General features: G+C 50.5%; 1 protein-coding gene across 1 annotated transcript in view; it reads left to right on the plus strand.

Annotated features, from left to right (window-relative positions):
* The first annotated feature begins 1571 nt into the window (after window positions 1-1571).
* The window catches only part of LOC306935858 (TSC22 domain family protein 1-like), a 58430-nt gene continuing 44308 nt past the window's right edge, over window positions 1572-15693 (plus strand). Inside the window, exons 1-6 of the mRNA XM_079519141.1 lie at window positions 1572-2833; window positions 4688-4930; window positions 5860-6765; window positions 8462-8914; window positions 9505-9781; window positions 10982-11282. Coding sequence (XP_079375267.1) covers window positions 2561-2833; window positions 4688-4930; window positions 5860-6765; window positions 8462-8914; window positions 9505-9781; window positions 10982-11282 — 2453 coding nt within the window. The 5' untranslated portion in view covers window positions 1572-2560. The remainder of the gene's footprint in view (window positions 2834-4687; window positions 4931-5859; window positions 6766-8461; window positions 8915-9504; window positions 9782-10981; window positions 11283-15693) is intronic.

Consider the following 15693-nt stretch of genomic DNA (forward strand, 5'->3'; position numbering starts at 1 on the left):
CTCTTGGACTCCTGTGGTATTTGTCAGCTGTACAGTATTTATTATAGGGTGAAGCTCCGACACTTTTTTCGGGAAAACGGCGAAAAGAACGCTGCTAAAAATCCCATAAATCAGAGTGGTGCTGTACTGTACTCGTGCTGTTGTACTGTACTGTACTGTACTGTACTGTACTGTACTGTACACAGTGCCCTCGATATGCGCGTTCACGCGAGGCTGCGCCATATTAAGTGTCGTCCGAAACCAAGCAGCCTTGAGTGGAAGTGGCTTATAAAGCCCTCAAGAGCGAGTCTGTGCCGATCTAGACTCGATTGCCTTGTGCAGCCCTGCTCTGTGTCCGCATGGAAACCGCGACCTACAAATGTAAGTACCACCAAAATAAATGATAAATAAACTGCTCCTAAACAATCTTCATCTGATGCAGAATAGACAATGCTCCAACTGATGGTCACACGGGCTCTTTATTTACGCCACCGTGAAACTATAAATGAAACCACACAAACAAAACAACTTTTAACACAATGATTTATAAACACCATGGATGTATATGACATGTCATTTTTGACAGTCACGACTCACGCTGTATTTCCTTTTTCCATATTAATGAAATCCACATGTCACACAAACATAGATGCAATGCAATATAACTGTACAAACAAAATAACAGGTAACACAATTGCATGATGGTAACCATGGCAACGAATGGTGTCTGTTTCCTGTTTCTGCACAAGGAGGGCGAGTGTATTTCAAACTGTTTTTTATACCCAGCACCCTAATCAAGGGAACTTGATTCAGCTGGAGGTGCACTTCCTGACGAGGGAACCTCCTGAGAGCACTTCAAGTCAAGGGACTGGTTTCGGAAAGGGCCAAGACTGCTTGTCTGGCTCTCCTCTCCTCTCCTCTCCTCTCCTCTCCTCTCCTCTCCTCTCCTCTCCTCTCCTCTCCTCTCCTCTCCTCTCCTCTCCTCTTCCCCTCCCCACTCTCCTCTCCTCTCCTCTCCTCTCCTCTCCTCTCCTCTCCTCTTCCCCTCCCCTCTCCTCTCCCCCCTCTCCTCTCCTCTCCTCTCCTCTCCTTTCCTCTCCTCTCCTCTCGTCTTACCCTCCCCTCTCCTCTCCCCACCTCTCCTCTCCTCCCCCCTCTCCTCTCCTCTCCTCTCCTCTCCTCTCCTCTCCTCTCCTCTTCCCCTCCCCCCTCTCCTCTCCTCTCCCCACCTCTCCTCTCCTCTCCTCTCCTCTCGGACCTCTCCTCTCCTTTGTAGATTTTGATTATTATTACAAAACATGTATTAACATTTCGGCCCTTTGAAAATAGCAGATCTACAAGCTCACAACCTCTGCATACAATATAGGCTACTTACTTTATACTTTTACATTTTGATATCATATGCTACTGCTGTGGAACACATGCACGCACACACACACACACACACACACACACACACACACACACACACACACACACGCACGCGCACGGCGCTGCTGCTGGGTAACGAGAGAGAGAGAGAGAGCTAGGCGGGGAGAGAGAGAGAGAGAGAGAGAGCTAGGCGGGGAGAGAGAGAGAGAGATAGAGAGAGAGAGAGCTAGGCGGAGAGAGAGAGAGAGAGCGCGCTCGCGCACAGTGATACAGCAGTAACAGCAAAGATTGGACCAAAAAAAGGAAAGATAACAGCGAAACCAACCACGGAGGCAGAGTGGATTCAATGACAGATTGTGTACATCGCGGACCACCTGTCGTCGGGCCGGTCGGACGGACGGACCACCTGCCTGTCTGGATATATACAAGATCACACACACACACACACACACACGGACGGTTTGTGCGTGCGTGCATTCCCCGCGTGTCTGCTGTCTTTGCGTGGAAAGGAACGGGGTTTTTAACGGCTTTTTTCCCCTCTCTCTCCCCGGACGCTTGACGAAGAAGAGGATGATGATGATGTTGTTGTTTGGGTGTAGCAGACAGACAGCTAACAGCAGGTAGCTTTAGACAGCTAACATCTGTCTGTCTGTCTGTCTGTCTGTCAGGCATGCTTGATCAGCTGATGTGTTAGTTAGCCATAGCTGTTAAACTGTTACCCGAACTGTTAAAAACGGTAAGCCGAACCCCCGAAACGACACTACTTTATTTACCATCACCTCTCTCTCTCTCTCTCTCTGTCTCTGTGTGTGTAATTGGACGGATGTGACGTGCATGGTGCATATCATCATGACATAGTGAGTTACTGGTAGTTTAGCTTCCATTAGGAGGGAGAAGCCGGAGGGGGCAGCGAAGTGTCCTAATCCTACCCCCGGCTGGCTGGCTGTCTGGATCGAGGAGCAAGGCGGAGAAGAGGGACCCCCCCATGGGGACCCCTGGGGAATACTAAATACTTTTTTGATCCGAGTATTTCTTTTTTGATCCGCTATTCACTCGGCCGTTTCTTTGGGGTTTATAAATAACGTACACCAAAAGCTCGCGTCAAAACGGCGTCGCTAACGGCCTGCGAAGTTACCCCCCCGGCCCGTGACTGTCGGAGACCCGTCTCCCCCCACCGCCGTCGGAGGAGGAGGAGGGGGATTTACCCAGCATGCATCACCCTTCGGACTCCGAAGGGAAGAAGATGGCCGCCATCGTCCCCAAGATGGGCGGAGTCATCGGCGACGCCAACGCCATCGCTCTTCTTAACGACGTCGGTAACAACAGCCACGTCGTCATCGATGATGACTATCCCTCCCCCCTCCATCAGCACCCCCAGAGCCTGAACCTGCTGTCCCCCCCACCGGGGGTCCCTGTGGGGGTCCAGCAGGCCAAAAAGAAGAGCGGCTTCCAGATCACCAGCGTGACGCCGGCCCTGATCTCGGTGAGCATTGGGGGGCCTATTTATACGATATATTTTCAAGCAGTATCACGATACGCGATATTATCACAATATATTTTCATGCGGTTTTTATGTTCTTTTCTTTTTTCAAGTTACTTAACCTTCAGCACCACGTATAATATCGAGTTTTCGTCGCAAATTGCGAAGCTTTTCAGCCGCAGAGCTCTTCTTTTGAAGAGCCACCAGCTGACGTGACAAACCGGAAGTGACAAGCGATCATTTCCGGGGCACTCGCTAGCCAGATACTTTAGTTTTCATCACAATCGCTGATACGGTACCTCGAGCGAGGTCGCAGGGATTTTTTTATTGCATATAATAATAACAATGCAGCTGGTAATTAATTGATTTAATCAATTCTTGTTTTCCTGCAATGTTATTGGCTACTTTCTCCCCTTGGAGCTCCAGACGCCTTGACACCAACATTGTAATAAGGTCAATAGGGGGTATGTATTGGCTATGTGTGCTGGGTATGTGTGCTGGGTATGTGAGTATGTCGATGTACTCCTGTGTTTCAAACCTAGACAGCAGCAGAGAGCTTTAGCACTCAGAGCAGCAGTCGTACCCAGACAGCAGCGGAGAGCTCTAGCACTCAGAGCAGCAGTCGTACCCAGACAGCAGCAGAGAGCTTTGGGACTCAGAGCAGCAGTCGTACCCAGACAGCAGCAGAGAGCTTTGGGACTCAGAGCAGCAGTCGTACCCAGACAGCAGCAGAGATCTCTAGGACTCAGAGCAGCAGTCGTACCCAGACAGCAGCAGAGAGATCTAGGACTCAGAGCAGCAGTCGTACCCAGACAGCAGCAGAGAGCTCTATAGGGACTCAGAGCAGCAGTCGTACCCAGACAGCAGCAGAGAGCTTTAGGACTCAGAGCAACAGTCATACCCAGACAGACAGCAGAGAGCTCTAGGACTCAGAGCAGCAGTCGTACCCAGACAGACAGCAGAGAGCTCTAGGACTCAGAGCAGCAGTCGTACCCAGACAGACAGCAGAGAGCTCTAGGACTCAGAGCAGCAGTCGAACCCAGACAGACAGCAGAGAGCTCTAGGACTCAGAGCAGCAGTCGTACCCAGACAGACAGCAGAGAGCTCTAGGACTCAGAGCAGCAGTCGTACCCAGACAGACAGCAGAGAGCTCTAGGACTCAGAGCAGCAGTCGTACCCAGACAGACAGCAGAGAGCTCTAGGACTTAGAGCAGCAGTCGTACCCAGACAGACAGCAGAGAGCTCTAGGACTCAGAGCAGCAGTCGTACCCAGACAGACAGCAGAGAGCTCTAGGACTCAGAGCAGCAGTCGTACCCAGACAGACAGCAGAGAGCTCTAGGACTCAGAGCAGCAGTCGTACCCAGACAGACAGCAGAGAGCTCTAGGACTCAGAGCAGCAGTCGTACCCAGACAGACAGCAGAGAGCTCTAGGACTCAGAGCAGCAGTCGTACCCAGACAGACAGCAGAGAGCTCTAGGACTCAGAGCAGCAGTCGTACCAGCAGTGGTGAGCGCACCTCATGGTGCGCTCTGCTTGCGCACAAGTAGGCCATACATGGCCTACTTGTGTGCAATGCACAAGTTGGAAGTTCGACAGAGTGCATTTCTAGTTATTTCATGTTTAGAAAATGTTTCAGATGAAGACGATATTCCCCCCCCTATAGAGGGTATGCACATGCATATAGTGAATGGCAGATCGAGTGGCAAAGTGAGTTTAATGTTGTTTAAAGTCATTTCATGCAATCAGATGTGGCTGTATGGGCTGTCAAGGCCAGAAAGTAGTTTTTTGCCACTGCAGTAGGCGTTCCCGCGTAACATCCTGGTACGATGATGATGTCACGCACATACCCCCTATAGGTGAGCGGCAACAACAGCGTGGCCGAGGACACCGAGAGCTACGACGAGCTGGACGAGACGTCCCACACGGAGGACAACCTGTCCTCCTCGGACCTCCTGGACAACTCGCTGTCCCTGTCCCGACACAACGGGGGTGCCGCCGAGCGCTCCTCGTCCGAGGAGACGCTCAACAACTTCCACGAGGCCGAGACCCCCGGGGCCGTTTCCCCCAACCCCCACCAGCCCCCGCACGCCCTGAACCAGGTACCCCCCCCAACCCCCACCAGCCCCCGCACGCCCTGAACCAGGTACCCCCCCATGGATTATTAAAGTTCTCCAGTCGCCACGACTGGTTTTGGTCTTCCGGACTCCATAAAAGCCAACGGCGCGTCTTCGATGAAAGCATCAGTGGCGTGCACTGATAGACACTAGGGGGTGCTAGAGCACCACCTGCCCTTGCCCTCTGGACAGCAATGTGCCATTTAAAAAAAAAAAGCTTCTAATATATTATTTAGGCCCCAAAATCTATAAATCTCACACTATTAAGGCAACCGGCCGGTTCCACGCGCTGCACAAGGTGCCCTTTTTTCACTTGAGCACCTGCCCCTCTAAATGTCTGTGCACGCCACTGAAGCATGTCTTCTAACCGAAAATAGCTGATCTGCAAGCTCACAACAGCTTGTAGAGCGGCTATTTTCGGTTATTTGTCGTTTTATAAGATTAGGTTATTTAAACATTAAAGAATATTTGAAGTCATCAAACAAGCAACAGAATGGTTTAGATTAGAAGCATTTTACGTCAAAATGAATGGTCTCAGAAATGTCATGAAAGCAAAAAAAAAGGCTAATATACCTCAAATCATGCGGGTCCATTTGGTTTCCTTTTTATGATCTCAAGAGTTAGATTGTTGTTTTACATCTGCATTACTTAATTTACAAGAAGCTTATACAATTAGAGAATGTAGAAGAATTTCTGATCAATGTTGATCAACATTTGCCAAAAGCAAGGAATTGTGGACAAAATATTCTTTAGTTTTGGGTCTGAGAGGCTAAATGTCATCAAATGGTAGTTCTGTGGCTCAACATGCTGAATAAATAATGGACCTTGATATGAAAAGGGTTGAAAACCACTAGTTTAGAACAGAACCACTACCTAAACATCAATATGAGATTGTATTTTTTGCTTTCTTCCAGGTGTCCCAGCATGTAGGGAGTGGGAGTGGTGGTGGGACCCCCCTGGTGAACGGGACCGCCCACTTCCACCACCACCACCACCACCTCCCTCCTCAGGGGCAGCATCACGTTCCCCAAGCCCAGAACCACCCTGCCTCGCCTGGGCACGGGGCTGCGGCCGCGGCCGCTGCTGCCCTCCCATCCTCCGGAGCTATCCAGAAAATGCCTTCTTCTTACTCGGGGCCCACCAAGGAGATTAATATTAACATCTCAGTCGGCCGCCCTCTGAATGTCACTGCTTCTCAGCCTGCCCCGCGGGAGGGGGGGGCTCTTCCCCCAGCGCCCTCCGGATCCGTCCCCTCCTCCGGTGGAATGTACACAGAAGGCACCGCCGTGAGCGCAGCTAATCCCCCGACGACCAGCGACGTTGCTAATGTGAACACAATGTCGAGCCCTGCCTGCTTCGTGCCTACGAAGGGGGCAGTGGGCACCGGCGGCGGTGTTGTGCCCCCCAGCGCCATCAGCAGAGGTGGCGGCGGGGCGGTGGGGGGTGGAAGCGTTGCGACGGGGGGCTCCCTGCCCCTCGCTACTAGCAGTCCTAAAGTCAACTCGGGCATCACCACCGCTGCTGCTGCTGCCAGTGCCTCTGGGGTCGTCACACAGCTGGGAGGGGTTGGATCTGTGTCATCGACCCACTTCTTTGGGGGTCCCTCCTCTGCACAGAGCGTGGCCCCTCCAGCCCACCCCGGTGGGGGTCCCTCCTCCTCCTCTGCTCAGAACGCTGCCCCCCCAGCAGCCCCTGTATCATCGGCCCTGGCCCCCAGCGGAAGCTCCTCTCGCTTCAGGGTGGTGAAGCTGGACTCCACCTCCGCCGGCGCCGAGCCCTTCAAGAAGGGACGCTGGACGTGCGCCGAGTTCTACGAAAAGGTAAATACATTGAGACCCTACGGCTGTGCTGTTTGTGAAGTAAGTAAGTAAGTAAGCCTTGCCGAGCCATGAGGCCCATATACGGCAGGAGCCTATCTCCTGTTTCTGTAGCCATGAGGCCCATAGGGCAGGAGCCTATCTCCTGTTTCTGTAGCCATGAGGTCCATAGGGCAGGAGCCTATCTCCTGTTTCTGTAGCCATGAGGTCCATAGGGCAGGAGCCCATCTCCTGTTTCTGTAGCGTGAGGCTAACCTCGCCTCACCAGGCTTTCCACCTCGGAGGAAAGCCTGGTCTGTATTTCATTTCGGGTATATGATCCGCTCGGGAGCGGATGATATATTTACGTCATGTTGTAGTATTGTTTTGTAGTCATCAGGCAGGAACAATCAAACGGAACTTCCTTTTCCCTCAAACCAGAAGAATAACAATAAAAGCTCTCGTAGCTAAAAAACAATACTACAACATGACATAGCGATATCATCCGCTCCCGACCGGTTCATGAATCCGAAATGGAATGGTGCCCAGGCTAGCGTGAGGCAGCTTGATGTAAAAGTACACCACCTGGACATGACGCTAGTATGTCGCAGGGACTTACCCCCAATCCAACCCTTGATGCTGAGTGCCAAGCAGGGAGGCACTGGGTCCCATTTTTATAGTCTTTGGTATGACCCGGCCGGGGATCGAACCCTGACCTCCCAGACTCAGGGCGGACACTCTAACCACAAGGCCACTGAGCTGTTTGTGAAACGACCTCCTAAATATGTCTGATACCCTTAGTTGTACTGTGAATAATGCTAAGAGAGGAGACCCTACGACTGTGCCATTTGTGACCGCTTCTGTCCGAGGCTAAGTCATTGATATTTTTTTTTCATTTGTCATGTGAAAGCAGGGAATCATAGCTTTAACATATTGACATATTGGTTGTTCAGTTTGACCCACCAGTTTTGGAGATATGGCTTATAGAGTAATGTCTTGCAGAGAAACAGCGAGTTGAGAAAACAGGCTTGAAAGGTTCGCTTCTGTGGTCTCTAACATTACACCTAGCTACATGTTTAAGCATTTATTTCATATTTACATGTCTTCTGTGGACTCTAACATTACACCTAGCTACATGTTTAAGCATTTATTTCATATTTACATGTCTTCTGTGGTCTCTAACATTACACCTAGCTACATGTTTAAGCATTTATTTCATATTTACATGTCTTCTGTGGACTCTAACATTACACCTAGCTACATGTTTAAGCATTTATTTCATAACATTCCACCTAGCTACATGTTTAAGCATTTATTTCATATTTACATGTCCATTTCAGCTCTGACATTAATTTCAGACATGCTCTAGTATGTGAAGAGTCTGCCTGTGCTATTAACTCGTTTAGGATAAAAACATTAACAAATAAAAACTCTTTTTAGTCTTGTTTTTTCCTCTCCTGAACAGTTAGTCTTGTTTTCTCCTCTCCTGAACAGTTAGTCTTGCCGCCATGACTGTCTCTGTATCAAAAAGAGTCACATTTGTGAAACAAGCTTCTAAATAATTGAAACCCTTTACTTGTACTTTTTATACAAAAGCGATCCTTATCCCTTTCTTGGACAAAAAATGTCACAATGTGAGCTATGCACAAAAACTAATTTTAACTAAATTGTTTAACCTGTAAAACTGATGTGACAATTATTCTACTTCTGTTTTCTGAAGGTGGAGACCAGCGCGACCAACGTCCCCGCGTCTCTGTTGTCCGCGGAGGCCTCCACGGGGGGTCCTGCCCCTCCCCCTGGCGGCGGCGGGCCCCCGTCGCGGCCCCCCACCGGCGGGGAGGGAAGGGAGAGCGTGGGCGAGACCCCCGGTGGTGCGGCGGCGGCGGGTGGCCAGGATCTCACCACCTCCACCCACCCGAAGACCACCTCATCCTCCTCAGCTGCTGCCGGAAGCATCCACCACCACCCTTTGTCCACGGCTGGGGTCAGCCACTACCACCACCCCCACCCCCCGCAGCAGCAGCTCACCTACGCCCAGGCGGTCGCTAGCCCACCCCCGGATACCTCCCACCTCGCCCAGCATCATGGCCTCTTGCAGCAGCAGCAACACAGGGGCTACACGCCGGGGTCTCTCCCCCAGCGGCCGTGTGCTGCTGCCCCCTCCTCCTCCCAGGTGAGAACCTCCTATAACCCAGGGGTTCTCAACCTGTGGGTCGCGACCCCTCGGGGGGTCGCCAAATTATTTTGGGGGGGTCCCCAAATTATTATTTTTTATCTGGTTTCAGTATTTATTAATGGTGTATTGTCTCTATTATTAAGGTTATTGTAGCAGTCAATTTATATTGGGTGGCGGGGGTCCTGAGACGTTGCCCAAGCATTTCCGGGGGTCCCTGGCCAAAAACGTTGAGAACCCCTGCTATAACCGGTCTGGAGCAGGTGATATCGTTACGTCATGTTGTAGTCATTGGACCAAGCACGGAAAAGGGGGTGACCCAAAATAAATTGCAATATTACTGGGAGAGGGACGTAAAATGAAACCAAATGGACCTGTACGGGTCCATTTGGTTTAATTTTACTCTCTCAAGAGTTAAAGATCTATAAAGGTCCCCGTCATTTAGCTGGGGACCACCTGGAACCCCCTCAAGGACCACTGGTGGTCCCCGGACCACTGGTTGAAGTTAAAGTTTAGGAAAAAACTTTTTCAGTCGTGATATTTTATTTTGCTTTATTCCATGTGCCGCCCCTCCCCTCCCCTCCTCGCAGATCATCCAGGCTCCTCCCCCCCAGCAGATCTCTTCTCTTCCGGGCACCGTGGGGGTCCCTCAGATGGGCGGGGTCCCCCCATCAGCGGGGGGTCTCAGCCAGCCTGGCGCCCCGCCCGTGGTGGATCAGCAGCAGCAGTCGCTCCAAGCCCCGAAAATCCAGTCCGGCCCGTCACTCCATCACCACCCCCAGGCTCCCTCCAACACGCAGCAGCAGCAGAGCGTCCTCCAGACCCCCCAAAAAGCCCCCCACCGTGCCCCCCCCACCCAGTCCGCCGGTAAGAGTAGGCCTGTCATAATTATTACATCATCACATCAGAACGCAATTATCCCTTCGCTAAATCCAACCCAAAAAGCGACTGTCCAATTAACAGCTTGACATGTCTCCTCGCTGCTAACGAGCCTGGACGGGTTGGGGAGGGACTTAGTGCTGCTAACGTGCCTATTGGGCGAGGTTGGGCTTGGGAGGGACTTAGTGCTGCTAACGTGCCTATTGGGCAAGGATGGGTTGGGGAGGGACTTAGCGAAGGGCTTATTATTTGAGATAATCGCGATTGGTTTTTTTTCGTTTCCACGTTGAAAAATGTCCGTACAATAATACAATTTCACAAAAATATCAGAAATATAGCAGATCTTCTGCTATTTTGTGCATTTTTCTGGAGAGATAAAAAAATATTAAATGTGTCAGTGATTTCAAGTTTTTAGATTTAAGTTATTTGTCATATCTGCTCTGTGCAATTTGTGATTAAAAATACAAATTGTGTAATAATAAAAAAAATAACACAATTCAATTGTTTAATCACAATTATTTGTGTGACGACATTAATCGTCAACTATAACTTAAATGTTGTAATGGTGCATTGCCAGGCCTGTCGGTGGTGGCTCAGAGATTAAATGTTGTAATGTTGTGCCAGGCCTGTCGGTGGTGGCTCAGAGATTAAATGTTGTAATGTTGTGCCAGGCCTGTCGGTGGTGGCTCAGAGATTAAATGTTGTAATGTTGTGCCAGGCCTGTCGGTGGTGGCTCAGAGATTAAATGTTGTAATGTTGTGCCAGGCCTGTCGGTGGTGGCTCAGAGATTAAATGTTGTAATGTTGTGCCAGGCCTGTCGGTGGTGGCTCGGAGATTAAATGTTGTAATGTTGTGCCAGGCCTGTCGGTGGTGGCTCAGAGATTAAATGTTGTAATGTTGTGCCAGGCCTGTCGGTGGTGGCTCAGAGATTAAATGTTGTAATGTTGTGCCAGGCCTGTCGGTGGTGGCTCAGAGATTAAATGTTGTAATGTTGTGCCAGGCCTGTCGGTGGTGGCTCAGAGATTAAATGTTGTAATGTTGTGCCAGGCCTGTCGGTGGTGGCTCAGAGATTAAATGTTGTAATGTTGTGCCAGGCCTGTCGGTGGTGGCTCAGAGATTAAATGTTGTAATGTTGTGCCAGGCCTGTCGGTGGTGGCTCAGAGATTAAATGTTGTAATGTTGTGCCAGGCCTGTCGGTGGTGGCTCAGAGCTGGCAGGACTTCCAGGACTTGGCCTCCTCCCAGAGCGCTGCCCTGCACCTCGCCCACGGCGGCCAGACCACGATGCCCTCCACCCAGCCAGCGATGTACGCCAACCTGCCCGGCTTCAGTGCCACGCAGCTGGAGGACGCCCGTGGGTTTCTGTTGGGACTTCCCGGGGCAGTGGGCCAGTGGGGACACAGCCGCGGTGGCGGCGGCGCCTCAGAGGGCAACGTGGGCGCCTCGGTCGGTGCCTTAACCACCTCGACCAGCGGCCTCCTCGACGACAGGTAAGACTATACGTGTTGACCTTTAGGTGACTAGAAGAAGAAGAAGAAGAAGATCGGGTGGGTGGAGGGGGGGGGGGGGGGGATGACTGGGTCATAACTTAGTGCCAGGTGCAGTAAGTTCTGGTTTATGAACATCTACAGTCTAGTTTGTGTGACGCGTGTTACGCAGCCTCTGTCTTAGTGGTGATATGAGGACTGAGAGTCCTTCATGTTGTTGTGTTCAGTCTTAAAGGTATATTCAGTGATTTCACTTAATTCAAATATCACTTCTTATTTTTGTTTTGTTGTGATAATCCTCCCTACTATAGACCATATAAGGAGTTCCTCCCTGTCCCCAGTTAAACCCTGGGGTAAAAAAAACCATAGGTTTAGTTGTTGGCTAGGTGGCTCAGCCTTCATCCAATCAGGATATAGAGAGGGGCCTTCCTCCAATCATGATCGAGCGGGGGTGGGCCTTGGTGTGCGTGCTGTTGGCCTGTTGCGCGTCCCCCCCCACTGTAAAGCGTGTGCATGTGCAGATGTTGTTACCGGGGAAGACCGGGGGGTTTTCCAAATCACTGAATGCTCCTTTAAGTCCTGTACATACAGTTTTAGGTGATAAGGTAAAACTGCAGTATGAACAGGTCTTTAGTGATGATATGAGGGCTGTGAGTCCTCCATGTTGTGGTGTTCAGTCTTAAGGCCGATTCCTAGTCCTTCATATTGTGGCCGTGGCTCAGGAGGTAGAGCAGGTCGTCCAGTGACCCGTGGGTCCGTGGTTCGAATCCCGGCTCCTCCTCCTCCTGTCCACAAGTGTCCTTGGGCAAGAAGACACCGAACCCCACACTGGCTCCAACGAGTCGGTCGGTGTGAGCTCGCCACCGTCGGTGTGTGTGAACTGTGGGAAGTGAGGACGCTGCAGGCGTCGACTGTTCGCCGCTTCACCTCCCAATGTATGAATGAATGAACCGTTGTAAAAGCGCTTTGTACAGGCGTCACCGTACACGGACAACATGTGCCCATGGCAAAGTTTAGATTTTGTGTTTACACACCATTATAATGTTCTTATTTTGACCATAATAACCAATTACTGAATGGAACGTCTCCAGGTTTTGGTTTTCTTAGTAGTAGTGGTTCTCAAATGTTTTATTTGCAACGTCCTCTGAGAGTGTTCTGGGGTCCATTTGGTTCCACTCTCACAGTTACAGACCTGTTATGGTCCTTTTACGTGTTTCTGGTGATCATTATTATTATCCATTCATTGTGTATTTCCGTGGCAAAAATACAACTTTGACGAAAATGTCCTCCACATGGCTTTGACCCCTGATGACCCCTGGCTTTGAGCACCTTCTTCGTCGTGTCTGGCCATTCTCTATATCTACGTCTTTCCAGTGGTTGGCGCAGGCGAGTGCAGCGGCGTTTGGTTCGGCCAGGTCATCTCCAGTGCATTGTGGAGCTGAGATACATCTCATGATGTGGTCCATTGTTTGTGGTTCGCCCCTTAGAGTATATATGAATAGAGACGTCACCCGAGTTCTCCTCCCATCCACTTGCATTAAGTTGCTCAAAAGCGCATGAGGCGATTTCACTCCTCCTTCCTTGTAGGAACAGAGTGCATTCTGGGATTGATTGGGCCAAACACATGAACATGCTGCCATTGCATTGAAACCGCGTTCACGTGTCATCATGAACGTGCGCAATGATAGTCAACGGACCAGCGCGTTCATGAGTTTGGCCCACGCTGCAATACCAAATTCGGCCACTATGTCCATTGCGCCTCAGGGTTTCCTCCGGGTGCCGTCTCTATTCATATATACTCTAAGGGTTCGCCACACACACATGCATCAGAAAAAGACAGACAGACAGACAGACAGACAGACAGACAGACAGACAGACAGACAGACAGACAGACAGACAGTGGCTCTCATGCAGCAGCACTGCCTGGTATGGAAGAGCGTCAGGCAGGCTGCATGTGCACTGTAACTGTTTGTGTGCGTGCACGCTCACGTGCGTGCGTGCGTGTGTGTCTGTGCGTGTGTGTCACAGTGAGAGACGACTGCAGCGATAATTGGAAGACAACTGTTGTTGTTTTTGTTTTCCCTCCAGACAGCGTGCATGCGTCCACATCAGGCTGTCTGTCTGTCTGTCTGTCTGTCTGTCTGTCTGTCTGTCTGTCTGTCTGTCTGTCTGTCTGTCTGTCTGTCTGTCTGTCTGTCTGTCTGTCCTCTCTCAGAACTATAGGGTAACCTAGATGTCCCTCTTTGCTTGGGACAGTCCCTCATTTCCAAGACCTTTCAGGCGTCCCACACATTGAGACCCTGTCTGTCTTACATTGAGACCCTGTCTGTCCCACATTGAGACCCTGTCTGTCCCACATTGAGACCCTGTCTGTCCCACATTGAGACCCTGTCTGTCCCACACATTGAGACCCTGTCTGCCCCACACTTTGAGACCCTGTCTGTCCCACATTGAGACCCTGTCTGTCCCACATTGAGACCCTGTCTGTCCCACATTGAGACCCTGTCTGTCCCACACATTGAGACCCTGTCTGCCCCACACATTGAGACCCTGTCTGTCCCACACATTGAGACCCTGTCTGTCCCACATTAAGACCCTGTCTGCCCCACACTTTGAGACCCTGTCTGTCCCACATTGAGACCCTGTCTGTCCCACATTGAGACCCTGTCTGTCCCACATTGAGACCCTGTCTGTCTGCCCCACATTGTGTCATGGCAGTGTTCCAATGCCCTAATAGTTAGTGCTCTATTCTGTTGTAAAGCTCTCTCATTGTCTATTTTCCTGCACAGTGTGTTTTAAGCCTGTTAGAATAACATACTTTACTTTTGTTTATTTGTTTATTTGGACAGGACAATGCATATTAATGGACGTAAATACACCGGATATAGCACAGTTGCTAATTTTCATCCGCAGTCCACATGGGAGATATCCCCTAAAGGCTACAGTACCAAGTCGGCCAATACCACCCATGACCAAAAAGTTTAATAACAAAATGTTAGGCAATATTAGGCCTATGGTCGAATATGACATCAAGGCATCATAGCAACTTAAGTAATAAGTTGCAATGCTAACCCCGTCCCACTTGTCCCACACAAGCGATACTTTTGTCCCTCTATTGGACAGTTTGGATCTGGTCACTGTACTCCGAACAGAGAGCCTCTGGTTTGCTCCTGGTCACAGAGAGGCTGCCAGCCTGCAGTCAGTGACTCTGCATTTAGCCTAGCAGACTGTCTGTGTGTGTGTCCCCTCCTCCCCCCCTCCTCCCCCTCGTCCCCCCTCCTCCTCCTCCTCCTTCTGTCTGCTGTACGCTGCACAAATGTTTTGCTGGGGCACGCACGCACGCACGCACGCACGCATGCACACACGCACACACGCACACACACACACACACACACACACACACACACACACACACACACACACACACACACACACACACACACACACACACACAGCTCGCTGTAACACACTCTCTCAGCACATCGGGTGGGTTCACAACCTCCCCCCCCCCACCCCCGGCATGCTGAAACCTGAAACGAGGCTTGAAGTTGTGTTAAAAACGTGTAGTTAGTGCAGCTCTCTCTGGCTTTAGGCGTATACAGTACAGTACAGTACAGCACAGCACAGCACAGCACAGCACAGCACAGCACAGTACAGTACAGTACAGTACAGTACAGTACAGTACAGTACAGTACAGTACAGTACAGTACAGTACAGTACCTGAGCTCTCGTCTCATGAGGAAGTCTCGTGTCACTTTTTTTTATGCCGAATATTATATTCCGTGTTAAGCGAAAAATTGGGCATTAAGACCTGGAACGCGTCTGTGTCGCTACGAGATTGTAGATTTACTTTTGAAAAGATCGTGAAAACATCTTTGAATAGGCCTATGTATTCTTTCACAACGAACGTTTGTAACATCTTTTGGGGTGTGGGTCAGTGGGTTAATGCTTCTTTGGGGTGTGGGTCAGTGGGTTAATGCTTCTTTGAGGTGTGGGTCAGTGGGTTAATGCTTCTTTGAGGTGTGGGTCAGTGGGTTAATGCTTTTTTGGGGTGTGGGTCAGTGGGTTAACTTCTTTGGGGTGTGGGTCAGTGGGTTAATGCTTCTTTGGGGTGTGGGTCAGTGGGTTAATGCTTCTTTAGGGTGTGGGTCAGTGGGTTAACTTCTTCGGGGTGTGGGTCAGTGGGTTAACTTCTTTGGGGTGTGGGTCAGTGGGTTAATGCTTCTTTGGGGTGTGGGTCAGTGGGTTAACTTCTTTGGGGTGTGGGTCAGTGGGTTAATGCTTCTTTGGGGTGTGGGTCAGTGGGATAATGCTTCTTTGGGGTGTGGGTCAGTGGGTTAATGCTTCTTTGGGGTGTGGGTCAGTGGGATAATGCTTCTTTGGGGTGTGGGTCAGTGGGTTAATGCTTCTTTGG

This window comes from Electrona antarctica (assembly GCF_951216825.1).
Source record: "Electrona antarctica genome assembly, chromosome: 13".
Lineage (NCBI taxonomy): Eukaryota > Metazoa > Chordata > Actinopteri > Myctophiformes > Myctophidae > Electrona > Electrona antarctica.